The sequence below is a fragment of the Mixophyes fleayi genome, chromosome 3 (genome assembly GCF_038048845.1).
Source record: "Mixophyes fleayi isolate aMixFle1 chromosome 3, aMixFle1.hap1, whole genome shotgun sequence".
Lineage (NCBI taxonomy): Eukaryota > Metazoa > Chordata > Amphibia > Anura > Limnodynastidae > Mixophyes > Mixophyes fleayi.
Genome location: NC_134404.1, coordinates 27,149,870 through 27,162,051, shown reverse-complemented (window position 1 = coordinate 27,162,051; position 12,182 = coordinate 27,149,870). Strand labels below are relative to the sequence as shown.

General features: G+C 39.2%; 1 protein-coding gene across 1 annotated transcript in view; it reads right to left on the bottom strand.

Annotated features, from left to right (window-relative positions):
* Positions 1 to 8,925, bottom strand: part of LOC142143426 (cytochrome P450 2K1-like) — a 47,621-nt gene extending 38,696 nt beyond the window's left edge. The window contains exons 1-2 of the mRNA XM_075201266.1: positions 8,775 to 8,925; positions 4,457 to 4,653 (exon numbers count right to left, since the gene is read on the bottom strand). Coding sequence (XP_075057367.1) covers positions 4,457 to 4,639 — 183 coding nt within the window. The 5' untranslated portion in view covers positions 4,640 to 4,653; positions 8,775 to 8,925. The remainder of the gene's footprint in view (positions 1 to 4,456; positions 4,654 to 8,774) is intronic.
* Positions 8,926 to 12,182: the final 3,257 nt, after the last annotated feature.

Genomic DNA, 12,182 nt, shown 5'->3' with positions numbered 1-12,182 from the left:
TGTCCTTCTGAGTTGAGTGGTGCTGCTGGGTCCTGTGCTGTGTCCTGTTCAGTCCAGTGGTGCTGTGTCCTGTGCTCTGTCCTTCTGAGTTCAGTGGTGCTGCTGGGTCCTGTGCTGTGTCCTGTTCAGTCCAGTGGTGCTGTGTCCTGTGCTCTGTCCTTCTAAGGGCATTGTTATTTCCCCATTATTCCCAAATTAGAAAAAAATTCAAAAATAGTTATAAAAAAAATTACAAAAAAAGTAATTATGAAAAAAAAAAAAGAAATATCCCAAAACAATCCTGCAGTATAAGTCCATTGGTACTGCTATATTACAAAGTTCACTGATTCAGCAGTATAAGTCTAGTGGTACTGCTATATTACAAAGTTCACTCATTCTGCAGTATAAGTCCATTGGTACTGCAATATTACAAAGTCACTCATTCTGCAGTATAAGTCCATTGGTACTGCAATATTACAAAGTTCACTCATTCTGCAGTATAAGTCCAGTGGTACTGCAATATTACAAAGTTCACACATTCTGCAGTATAAGTCCATTGGTACTGCAATATTACAAAGTTCACTGATTTTGCAGTATAAGTCCATTGTTACTGCCATAATACAAATTTCACTGATTCTGCAGTATAAGTACATTGGTACTGCAATATTACAAAGTTCACTGATTAAGCAGTATAAGTCCATTGTTGTTACTGCCATATTACAAATTTCACTGATTCTGCAGTATAAGTCCAGTGGTACTGCTGTATAACTCCAGTCCAGTGGTACTCTCCTGTGCCGCATATAATTTTTAAAGGCTTTGCCGAGTGTGTGTGGCTTAGGGGTACGCTCTCTTGTGCTACATATAATGCAGAACAAAAATTTGGAGGATAAAGTAGGGAAAGATCAAGACCCACTTCCTCATAATGCTGAAGCTGCTGCCACTAGTCATGACATAGACGATGAAATGCCATCAACGTCGTCTTCCAAGCCCGATGCCCAATCTCGTAGTACCGGGCATGTAAAATCCAAAAAGCCCAAGTTAAGAAAAAGTAGCAAAAAGAGAAACTTAAAATCATCTGAGGAGAAACGCAAAGTTGCCAATATGCCATTTACGACACGGAGTGGCAAGGAACGGCTTAGGCCCTGGCCCGTTTTCATGACTAGTGGTTCAGCTTCACCCAAGGATCTTAGCCCTCCTCCTCCTCCCCCCCTACAAAAAATTGAAGAGAGTTATGCTGTCAGCAACAAAACAGCAAACAACTCTGCCTTCTAAAGAGAAATTATCACAAATCCCCAAGGCGAGTCCAAGGGTGTTGGTGGTTGTCAAGCCTGACCTTCCCATCACTGTACGGGAAGAGGTGGCTCGGGAGGAGGCTATTGATGTAGCTGGCGATGTGCAGGAACTTGATGATGAGGATGCTGATGTGGTTATTGTAAATGAGGCACCAGGGGGGGAAACAGCTGATGTCCATGGGATTAAAAAGCCCATTGTCATGCCTGGTCAGAAGACCAAAAAATGCACCTCTTCGGTCTGGAGTTATTTTTATCCAAATCCGGCCAACCAATTTATGGCCATATGTAGCTTATGTAAAGCTCAAATAAGCAGGGGTAATGATCTTGCCCACCTAGGGACATTCTCCCTTATACGTCACCTGAATAACCTTCATAGTTCAGTGGTTAGTTCAGGAACTGGGGCTAGGACCGTCATCAGTACAGGGACACCTAAATCCCTTGGTCCTGTTGGATACACAACAGCAACACCCTCCTCGTCAACTTCCTCCACGATCTCCATCAGATTCAGTCCTGCAGCCAAAGTCACCAGCCAGACTGAGTCCTCTTTAATAAGGGATTCATCCGAGGAATCCTGCAGCGGTACGCCTTCTACTGCCACTGCTGCTGTTGCTGCTGTTAGTCGGTCATCTTCCAAGAGGGGAAGTCGTAAGACCGCTACGTCTTTCACAAAACAATTGACCGTCCAACAGTCGTTTGCCATGAGCACAAAGTAAAACAAAATTAAAACCAATTAAACAAATTAAACCAAAAGTTAAATGCCCTGTCCTAATAAAAAAAAGAGGTATTGACGTCCTCGAACTACTGTACTGTTTATAACTTAGAAACACGACACTGGAAAGCTTGAGCCTTTAAATGAAAAAGTCACTCTTCATTGCATGAATATTTGCAACCCGGACAGTTTTTTTTTTAACAAAGTCAACAAATAACACTTTGACCCTGTCTGTCTTTCACATACTTGATGGGATCTCAATGATGAATGCTCAGTACCATGGTCGTCTAAAACAAGAGGTATTGACGTGCTCGAACTACTGTAGGGTTTATAACTTAGAAACACTACACTTGAAAGTCGAAGGAGGTATTGTGGCCCCGGTACCAAATTGGGTAGCGGGACCACTCCACTATGCAGTCCAGAAAGCTACTTCGGTGAAACGTTTTGGACTAAAAACAATATTGTGAGGTGTTCAGAATAGACTTGAAATTAGTGGAAATGATTGTTATTGAATGTTATTGAGGTTAATAATAGCGTAGGAGTGAAAATAAACCAAAAAAACTTGATTTTAACACTTTTTATGTTTTTTTCAAAATAAATATGAATCCAAAACCTTAAATCCGAACCAAAACCTTTCGTCAGGTGTTTTGTGAAACAAATCCGAACCCAAAACCTCAAGCAAATCCGAACCCAAAACACAAAACACGAGACACCAAAAGTGGCCGGTGCACATCCCTTTTTTAACTCTGCTCTCCAGCTACCTAGCCCTCCTCCTCGAGGACCCTCTTCCCCCTGACCCCTCTCGCTCCCTCCTCTCCCCTCTGGGGGTTTCCCTGTCTTCCGTGCCCTCCCTCTTGGGCTCCGCCTTATGCAGGATCTTCCCCTCTCCCCTCCCCCGCCCCTCTAGCTGTGCTTTGAGCTCACTGAGTTACTGTGCCTATTGTTTACTGTACTCTGCTGTCTCGCCTCATATTGTAATTTCGTTTGTCCCTGTACGGCGCTACAGACACCTTGTGGCGCCCTATAAATAAAAATTAATAATAATAATAATAATAATATTCAGTCAAACATCACATGGCAGCGGGACACTTCACAAATGGATGGGGAGAGACAGCTCAAACAAAGTGGAGCTGATTCATCTCAACGCGATGTGTCATCGACAACACCACAGTGTCCGGCTGAGCAGCATCACAGATTTTACTATGCACCTCCATGGGATGTGGGAGATAATCTGCAATATTACATTGTAGCGGAGTGCCTTGGCGCCTTTTCCGGAGGAACCCTGTTTAGCATTGCATTTCATTCACCTGTGAGTTTTGATAGTATAAATAGAGTATATATTTATAAAAGTGGCCATGAGTGAAATTCATAAACATCTCTTTCTAAAAAGTATAAATAATCTTGTTAATATGCTAATGTGATATTCATTAATCAATTTACACTGGTGTGTGAAATATTCATTATTCCTAGTGAAATGTTATTTATATTTAATCAATATTTATGAATAATTGTAAAGGATTAATTGTTCATGTAGCAAAAATGTATAATAGTTTTGAAGTTTTAATGCAGTATCAAGATGTGTTAATTTTGAATGGAAATAAAGACATGTACACAAAACATTTGTCATGGATAGCTGTAATTTGGGCAAGAAAATTTGGTCAAGAAAAAAATTATTTAAACACATTTGTATATGCGTAATAGCATATTGATTTGTTTGTTAGTTCCACTCAATATTTATTAACATTGCTAAATGGTGAAAATCTGCACTCATGACATTGTACCTGATTAGATATGTACATTTATTGTCTTAAACTAGACAGACAAAATCTAGTTGCTGATTGGCTGCTGTCGTTCAGTACAGATTTGCCCCTTTCAGCAATGAATAAAAAAGTGTCTTTCGAACATTAACCATTTTATTACCCCACACCCTCGGTGGTTTTTGCGCACCCCAACTCCCTAGTGATTCCAACCCTGTGTTAACCAGCTGGTGGCTGGTTGTCATTATGGCAAGGAGACCCCAAACTGTGTGTTCCCCTGCTATAGTGGATGATCTAGTCCCGGCTGGTGTTGCATTGCATTGCATTGAAATTGGGGGGACCCCACACTTTTTCCCCCCCCCCCCAATATTGCTGCTACCAGCACTTGGCCGGCAGCAGTAGGAAAATGTCAGAAATATGACATCCCCCCCATACAGAGCAGCATGTTAATTCTGGTGATTTTCAAGACAAACTGGGGGGTTTCAATTATGTTATTTTGGTGGGGGTCTCTTTACTCTATTTGAAATCCTGCTGCAGCAACAAGGGTGATCTGCAGAGATTCCAACTTCATGTGAGTGCAAGGACCCTACTAAATATACTAAATGGTGGGATTCACTCATCAAAGTTGTTGAGAAGGAAGAGGATTTTGTATTGATGTTAAATAAAGTGTAAACACCCTTTAAATAATTTAGTAAAATTACGTAGAAGTACTGTATTACCTCTATAAATGTATTATGAGGTTTTGATAAGTCTATAATATGCATATTTCCAATGATTGGCAAAGGCGTTGGTCCAGGGGGGAAATTTTTGCCATTGTCTTGTTTCCGATTGTTAAAAACATTGGCCAAAAATAGGATGACAACAACAGACAGAAGAATTGTGACGGGGTCGATGGTAATCATGTCCTCTGTAAAATCTAGAGAGGGAAGACAAAAGATAGTTATTTTAGAAGGAAGCAAATTCTTTATAATCCAAATACTGAACAAGCCATTATCAATGAAAATATCTCTCCCATCGTTCTATGGTTCTGGCCATCAGAGAGAAACAGAGGGATCTGCAAAATTGCCCCATGTGGATGACACAAAAAATAAAGCTAGTTTATAGTATTATTATTATTATTATTATTATTATTATTATTATTATTATTATTATTATTATTATTATTATCCTTTATTTATAAGGCACAACAAGACTTCTTCAGCACCATAAAGTACACAAACATTAAATTATACCAGACAAGGTATAACATCAAAAAAACAACAAACAAATACTAATAAGACTCCACAAGCTTCTAGCAAGCCAGTGCAATGTAACTGGAGCAGACATACTAAGTATTAAGAAGGGAGGGAAGAGGGCCATGCTCGTAACAGCTTTTAACCTAATGAGAGGGCTTCTCTTCCAAACCTTGGGGTACCTATAGCTTACATGCAGCCCTCCCATATCCACTTTTTCAACATACAAGTCATTTACCAAATTTCCCCTCTTGTGTTACAGTAATCTACAGTTCATACCACTTACTGCGCATCAGCAGATACATTTTCTTAAATCAAAATGAGAACCTATTAAAGAATAATTCCAATGAAAGTCAAACTAAAAAAAATTAAATGTTATTTTTTCATTTGTCAACCAAAATCCATGTAACTCTCATTTATCTCCTTATTCCCAGTTCATGTATTTAAGTTCCATATTGAAAGATTCCTTAGGAGTAGATTTAGGATACATTCTGAAAAGGAAAATGCGACGTGTTGCCCAAGGCAACCAGATTAAATTAATCATTTGTCTAGTATATTCTAGAAAGTGTAAGCTACAATCTGATTTAAAATGTTTTATATTATACTATACAGTGTTAAAAAGCATATAACATAAGTTTTACATTATCAAATATCCCCGGCAGCTATCTTCGAATTTCCATACTAGCACTTCACAATCCCCACTTCAACCACTTGTCTAATACATATAAAGTTGGTGTTGCCCATATACAAACATTGCTCCCCTTGTTCCTCTCACATTGCCCTCTCACATCTCATTCATAGTTGTTCCCCCTCCATATTGTGGTGTGAGTCGGGGCTGCCACCCAGGGGCAGCGCCAAGCCTTTTACAGGTGCTAGACCACCCTCTATCCCTGTGCTATTCTCTCCTACCTGTTCTTGCATCTGCTACTGGTTTCTTCAGGTCAGTTGCTGCTTGGCCAGACCCTGGAATATTAGGGTTCTGTTTGGAATGAGAGTTATTGTTCACCTCCTAGAGAGCAGAACAATGACTAAACACTAGACCAGCCTAACCCACTGAACATTATCATCATCAGCTGTTTATATAGCGCTACTAATTCTGCAGCGCTGTACAGAGAACTCACTCACATCAGTCCCTGCCCCATTGAAGCTTACAGTCTAAATTCCCTAACATACACACAGACAGACAGACAGACACTGACTAGGGTCAAATTGATAGCAGCCAATTAACCTATTAGTATGTTTTTGGATTGTGGGAGGAAACTGGAGCACCCGGAGGAAACCCACACAAACATGGGGAGAACATACAAACTCCACACAAATAAGGCCATGGTCGGGAATCGAACTCATCACCCCAGTGCTGTGAGGCAGAAGTGTCAACCACTAAGCCAGCATGCTGCTCATTAAATTAATAACAACCACGTTTAACAATTAAGCCCTTTTCACCCCAAAATTAAATCATACTTAGGTTTAATAAATGAGCTTCCTTCCCCCAAACCAGTCGCAATATTATAATCATTGACTTTTAATATGTGCATGTATTAAACACCCCCTCACACAAGCCCTGACATTAAATTCATAGGATTCACATTTAATATGTAGACCCCCCACACACACCAGCCCTGACATTATTAGCATAAATAAAATAAAATAAGAATAAATAAAATAAAAAGACCTATTTCTCCCAACCAGTCCCATATTTTTATACAGACTGGGCACCATAAATATAATGTCAACCCCTCTATTTTTTTTTTATAGCTTAAGTTCTAAAATAGTCTCATCAACCCCATCTTCTATAGATTTTTATAGATTTAAAGTCATGTTAAGCCTATTTTTTTAAAGATTGGGAGTCAGAATCGGCATTATAATCCCCCCTAAAGTATTGATACAGTAGGAGGCAGAATAGTCTTGTCACCCACCCTCCCACCTCCACTATATTATTTATAGATTTGGTTCCTTTTTTTTTAAGACAGCCCACTCCCCACCCCCCTTGAAGGGATTTTACTGATTTTTTGTTCTAAAGAGAAAACTAAATATATGAAATATATAGTTTACTTATACACTTCTCTCTCATTTTTCTTACTCCCTCGGCTTTTCTTCTTCTTCTTCTTCTTCTTCTTCTTCTTCTTCTCTGCGTGCAGTTCCGGGGCAGATGCACCAGTTGTACCACCATCTGTGTGGCACTGTGTCAGGGTACCACCAGAGAGAGTGACTCTGATTACACCCCCCCCCCTTGAACAGGAACAGGTATCACGGAGTCTGGGTAATCTGACTGATTGTATGAGCTCATCACATGGTGTTAGGGGGTGCCGAGGCGGTATAGAGAGTGCAGGCATTGTGCCACCTGCATTGTTGGCACTGAGTAGCATTGTTTGGAGGTCCCGGGTGGAAGTCCCTGCACCCTATGGTAATTGGCGGAGCACTCAGTTGTTGGGGCCCACTGGGGATCTCCCCGGTTCCCTGCAGGGCCAGTCCAGCCCTGCTGATGTCACTAGTTATGAACAGTGATTTGTAAATTCATCCTTTCATTGTTTTCTGGGGATTACTTCTTTATATTATTATACATATTCATAGTCAAAACAAATTCCCATGACCTGTATATGGGGTCTATTTATGACCCTTCATTTTTTTTACTTGATACTTTTCAATCCTTATCTCCTTGATAAGGATTGAAAAGTAACGGCTATGTATTAAAATTTTTTATCAGGGACAGCAGTGCCGATAACCTGCTGTCCCTGAGAAGTGACTCACCTGTTCATCGCAGTCTCTTCTCAATTTTCAAGGCTGCGATGTTCTTCTCCTTTTTTTTTCTTTTTTGTTAGTGCGCATGCACCGACCGAAAAGTTGGTGCATGCGCAGTAACATCCTGGACGGAAAACTGCAGGATGATTGACAGGGAGGGATCACATGATCCCTCCACACATGCGCTGTCCAGCTCTGCTCTTCAGAGCAGAGCTGGACAGCGCGAAAGTTTTCAGATATGTTAATGTACGCCAGCCTCAGATGGCGCCAGCTTCAGATGACGTACATTAACATGTAAGAAAAGAGAAAAATTCCTCTAGTTAAACTTTCATACATAGCGGTTCTGAGCACTTCCCATACACTGTTGTTTTCGGGGGTTTACCACAGGAAATATGCTTGGTAAATAGACCCCTAAAAGCCCTAATCCTTGTACCTTTAGATGGACATGAACCTCCCTGGTGGCTGTTAATATCCTGATTTACCATGCAAGAAATTTCATAACATTAATCCTGTCATTTGTTTTAATTTATAAAAACAATTGCATGTCCTCAATTTTTGATACTAAATGACCTAAATCATAAATGCAACTCATCCTTTCAAAATGACAACAAGGAAATTGCAGAGATTGACATATGATCATTTGCACTTTTGCTATATATTATCATACACAAATGGAATGCATATGGTTATGTTTACATGAGGTAAGTAGTCCAACTAAGTGATATGGAGAAGAGGGTGGATGACTAATCATATGACATTTACAGATTTAAGCTGAATGATAACACAGATACAGTTTTCTACACTACACTTCAGTATTACAAAATTTGAGCTATATTGATAGAAATCAGAAGAGGGAAAATCAGGAACGAGAGAGACAGAGTTACGCTTTAGACCTGTCTCTTTAAAAGAGAGACCAATTTGAGGTACAAAGCTCTAGCAAAACAAACAGATCGTAGGTAAATTAGTATATTAGAGCCCAATAATATATTTGTTTTCCAATTACATCATAGTTTCATAGAAAAGTTGTCAGCTCTTTTATAAAAGGACTAAGGCTTTAGTTTCTTACTTTGAGCAGTATACAGTGTAGAGAGTATACAGTGAGCTGGTCTGGTCTCTCCTCCTCTGTCCTCCTGTAGATAATCATTTGCTTTTAAAAAGTGGGAGAATATTTAAACCTTTTGTTGACCTCACCTACTGATATTTGTTGGCTGCTAACATTCCATCTGCAATTCTCTTTATGACCCCTCTTACAATAAACACAGGATGTACCTTGTCCGATCGAGTGATAACCTATTGCTATGGAAACTTAGCATGTCTTCCTGTTTTGCGACAAATAGTAAGAAATTTATACTGGGTTCCACATAAAGCATGATGGAGTACAGTAACTCAGTTATCAGGAGCATTGACTGTAAAATAATTTGACAAGACAATATAACTGGAGACTCTGGTTCAAACGCCGTTAATGTATGTACTCAGTTTTGGACTGGGGCTTGAAGGGTCCACTGCAGAAATGCAATGGTGGGGGATCATGAAATAGTATGTGTGCGCCATTGTGAAGTGGTGGTATGCCACTGAAGGGGCATGACCAGTTGTCAGAGGGATTGTGACCAGGTGCCAAAGAAGTATGGCCCACCACTACAATATAAACATTAAGATGAAATGTGTAACAAACAATAAACAACTTTCTTTACACAGATCAGCACGTACCTGGATGAATACAAAAATACATATTTATAGTTATAAATAGCAGAAAATGAAAACTGTTTTAAAAAGATAAAATGGGGCTGCATTGAGATTGCATCCACTTAGCGTTCCATATGACAGACTAAAAATGTTGACATACCTGTGTTATTCAGACGAATAGTTGTCTCACATATATAGTGTAGTGTATACATATGGATTGTATTTGGTTCACTCTTTTCTCTCGCCCTCTGCAATTGATTTAGTTTGTTATATTGGGCCTGAATGACCCCCAAATAATCTCAGAAAGTGCGTGGTGAGAAGGCCTGACTGGGAGAGGTAGATCCCTCTACAGCACTGCGCAGAGTCATGCACATTATATAAGGTACCTTTGTAAATAATGTCAATTAACAAATACTGTTTCATGTGTTGTTTTTCGACAACCAGATATACTGATACAGTCCTTCCGAGAAGGATAACAGTCCCTAGCTGGTGTGGAACTACAAGTCCCAGCATTATAATTCTGAAATAGTGGTTGCCCAGGTTTGTCCTGCTAAAAATATACACCTCCACTTCTAAAGTTTCTAAAGTTTAAAAATATATTTTTATTATAGTACTTTTTTACCATGTTATATGTTGCTAATTTTGGATAAGCATATCCCATTAAAGTATTTTTTCGTTATGCATTGAACTCTTTGTACATATAGGTTGTACTTAACAGTGCTATAAACACTCTGTGGTGACACCAATGTTGTAAATAAAAAAATATCTCTACCTTTTCTCTAATAACAACTCTGGATTCACCTTTACCCTGTCTGTAGCAATTATGTAATATTATCTCAAGAACTCGCTTCACCTGCTTCAAATTTCTCTTATCTATAACACAGTTTGTAAATTTTTATGCTGATTTCTTTATTATTTTAGCGCCCACAAGCTGGATACAGTAAATGTTACAACATAGTGTTCCTGATTCATTAACAAATGCAAATGCTGTCAGTATTGCTGTTGGGATGTTGCGTATAGGCTCTAGGTCCATCTGCTTAACGCACACGGTGTACATGATGACACAGACCACCTCAGCTTCAGATATCCCAAAGAGGCTGACACGTGGCCTGAAGACACGCTCCTTGGGTCGGCAGCGGTATACAGTTGCTGGTTTCGGAGGGGATAACACTTGTCATCCTACAGATTCCAGGCTTCAACCATGCCCATGTCTGGCTACATGAGAGAAATATGGATTATCTAAAGCCTTGCACATTTTGAAGTCTCCTTGTACATTATAGACATACTATTAGGATGGATCGATTTATGTTAATCACAAAGCCTCTGTAAAATAACCCAAAAAAATAAAAAGCATGACATAAAATTTTGAAGCATGACAATTTCTTTAGAAAACACAAAAATTAAGCATTGCATTATAAATGTATGCTACTATATAGGCATACATAGTACATGATATGGACACACACCTGCAATGCAAAGTTATGTAACTGTGTAGAAACTTGACAGCACACATATAACATTTCCCTTTATAGAACAGCATTGCTAATGTGTGAAATTACTATTTTGCAAATATATGAAAATGATTTGAAAGTTGGAGACAATTTCACACATTTGCAGATGCTTAACATATGCATTGCCTTTTAGATATTAAGGAATGTACCTTTCACTTTAGTAAATGAATTTGAATTAAAATTGACAATCGGAATTTACCAAATGGCAAAAAAAGTAATTTCCCTCTGTCGGTCTTATATAGTGTTCTGTCTTCAACTGATCATCTATGGATGCCAATGCTATTGTCTCAAGAGGACTGAGGTCCAAGGAAGCCATAGAACCACCGCCAGTGCCCCTAGCATGTCTATGGTGGCCACTCAGCTTGACCTTGAGGTGACGGTTAAAGGCATGCCACTTGTGTGACATTTTCAAAATTAAGAATGCTGCAAAGTATACTGTCCAAAATATTTTCAAAATACATGTGCAGAAGTACATACAGATAGAAATGTATTGGGTCTGTAGGTCACATAATAATAACAAAGAGCTACCCAGGCAAAAACTTTTTTTTAAGACAAAAATGGTTGCAATGTAAGATTGATAATGTCAAATTTTTTATATTTATGAAAGGTGTTGGTCTTCCATGCCTTGGAGAAAGTTTTTCTTTTTTGACAAATATTAGAATAAGTGTACTAGGTATGCAGAGCACGATTAGAAGAGAGTCCCTATAGATGAACGCAATTAAGTAGTGACAGTGTTGCATTCGAGCTTACACTTAGCTTGAAGGCCAATAAATGTCTTGTGGGAGGGTCTTGGGTTTCTTTATAGGTCCTCTCATTTCCTGGTTGCCTCACTCTTCTTTGCAAGATCCATGGGAAGAACCTGTTGGAGAAATTATTTATATTTTACAATTTCCTTCTGCTGTGTTTTCTCTTTGTATATATGCCCCTTTTTTTTTTACTTTTCTGTGCAATGCAGTCCTTCCTTTATTTTTTTCTTTCTTTCTACTTTTCTTGTTTTCTCTACTTTTTCTAATTTCCCCCTTTTTACCCCTTTTATTCTACCCCCTCCCCCCTTTTTTCCATTCAGCTGCTAGATATCTCAGAGTTTTTGCAGCAGCCTTATTACTGTAATCTAGTGCTGCCATGTGTCCCTGTCCCCCCTTCTCTGCCCTGTTTACCACTTCTGTTTCCCTTCGTTTCGGTCCGGTGAGTTATCCCTCTCATCCCCTCTCTCTTTTCCTTGCATGCATTATTATTATTATTATTATCTTTAATTTATAAGGTGCCATAAACGGTCCGCA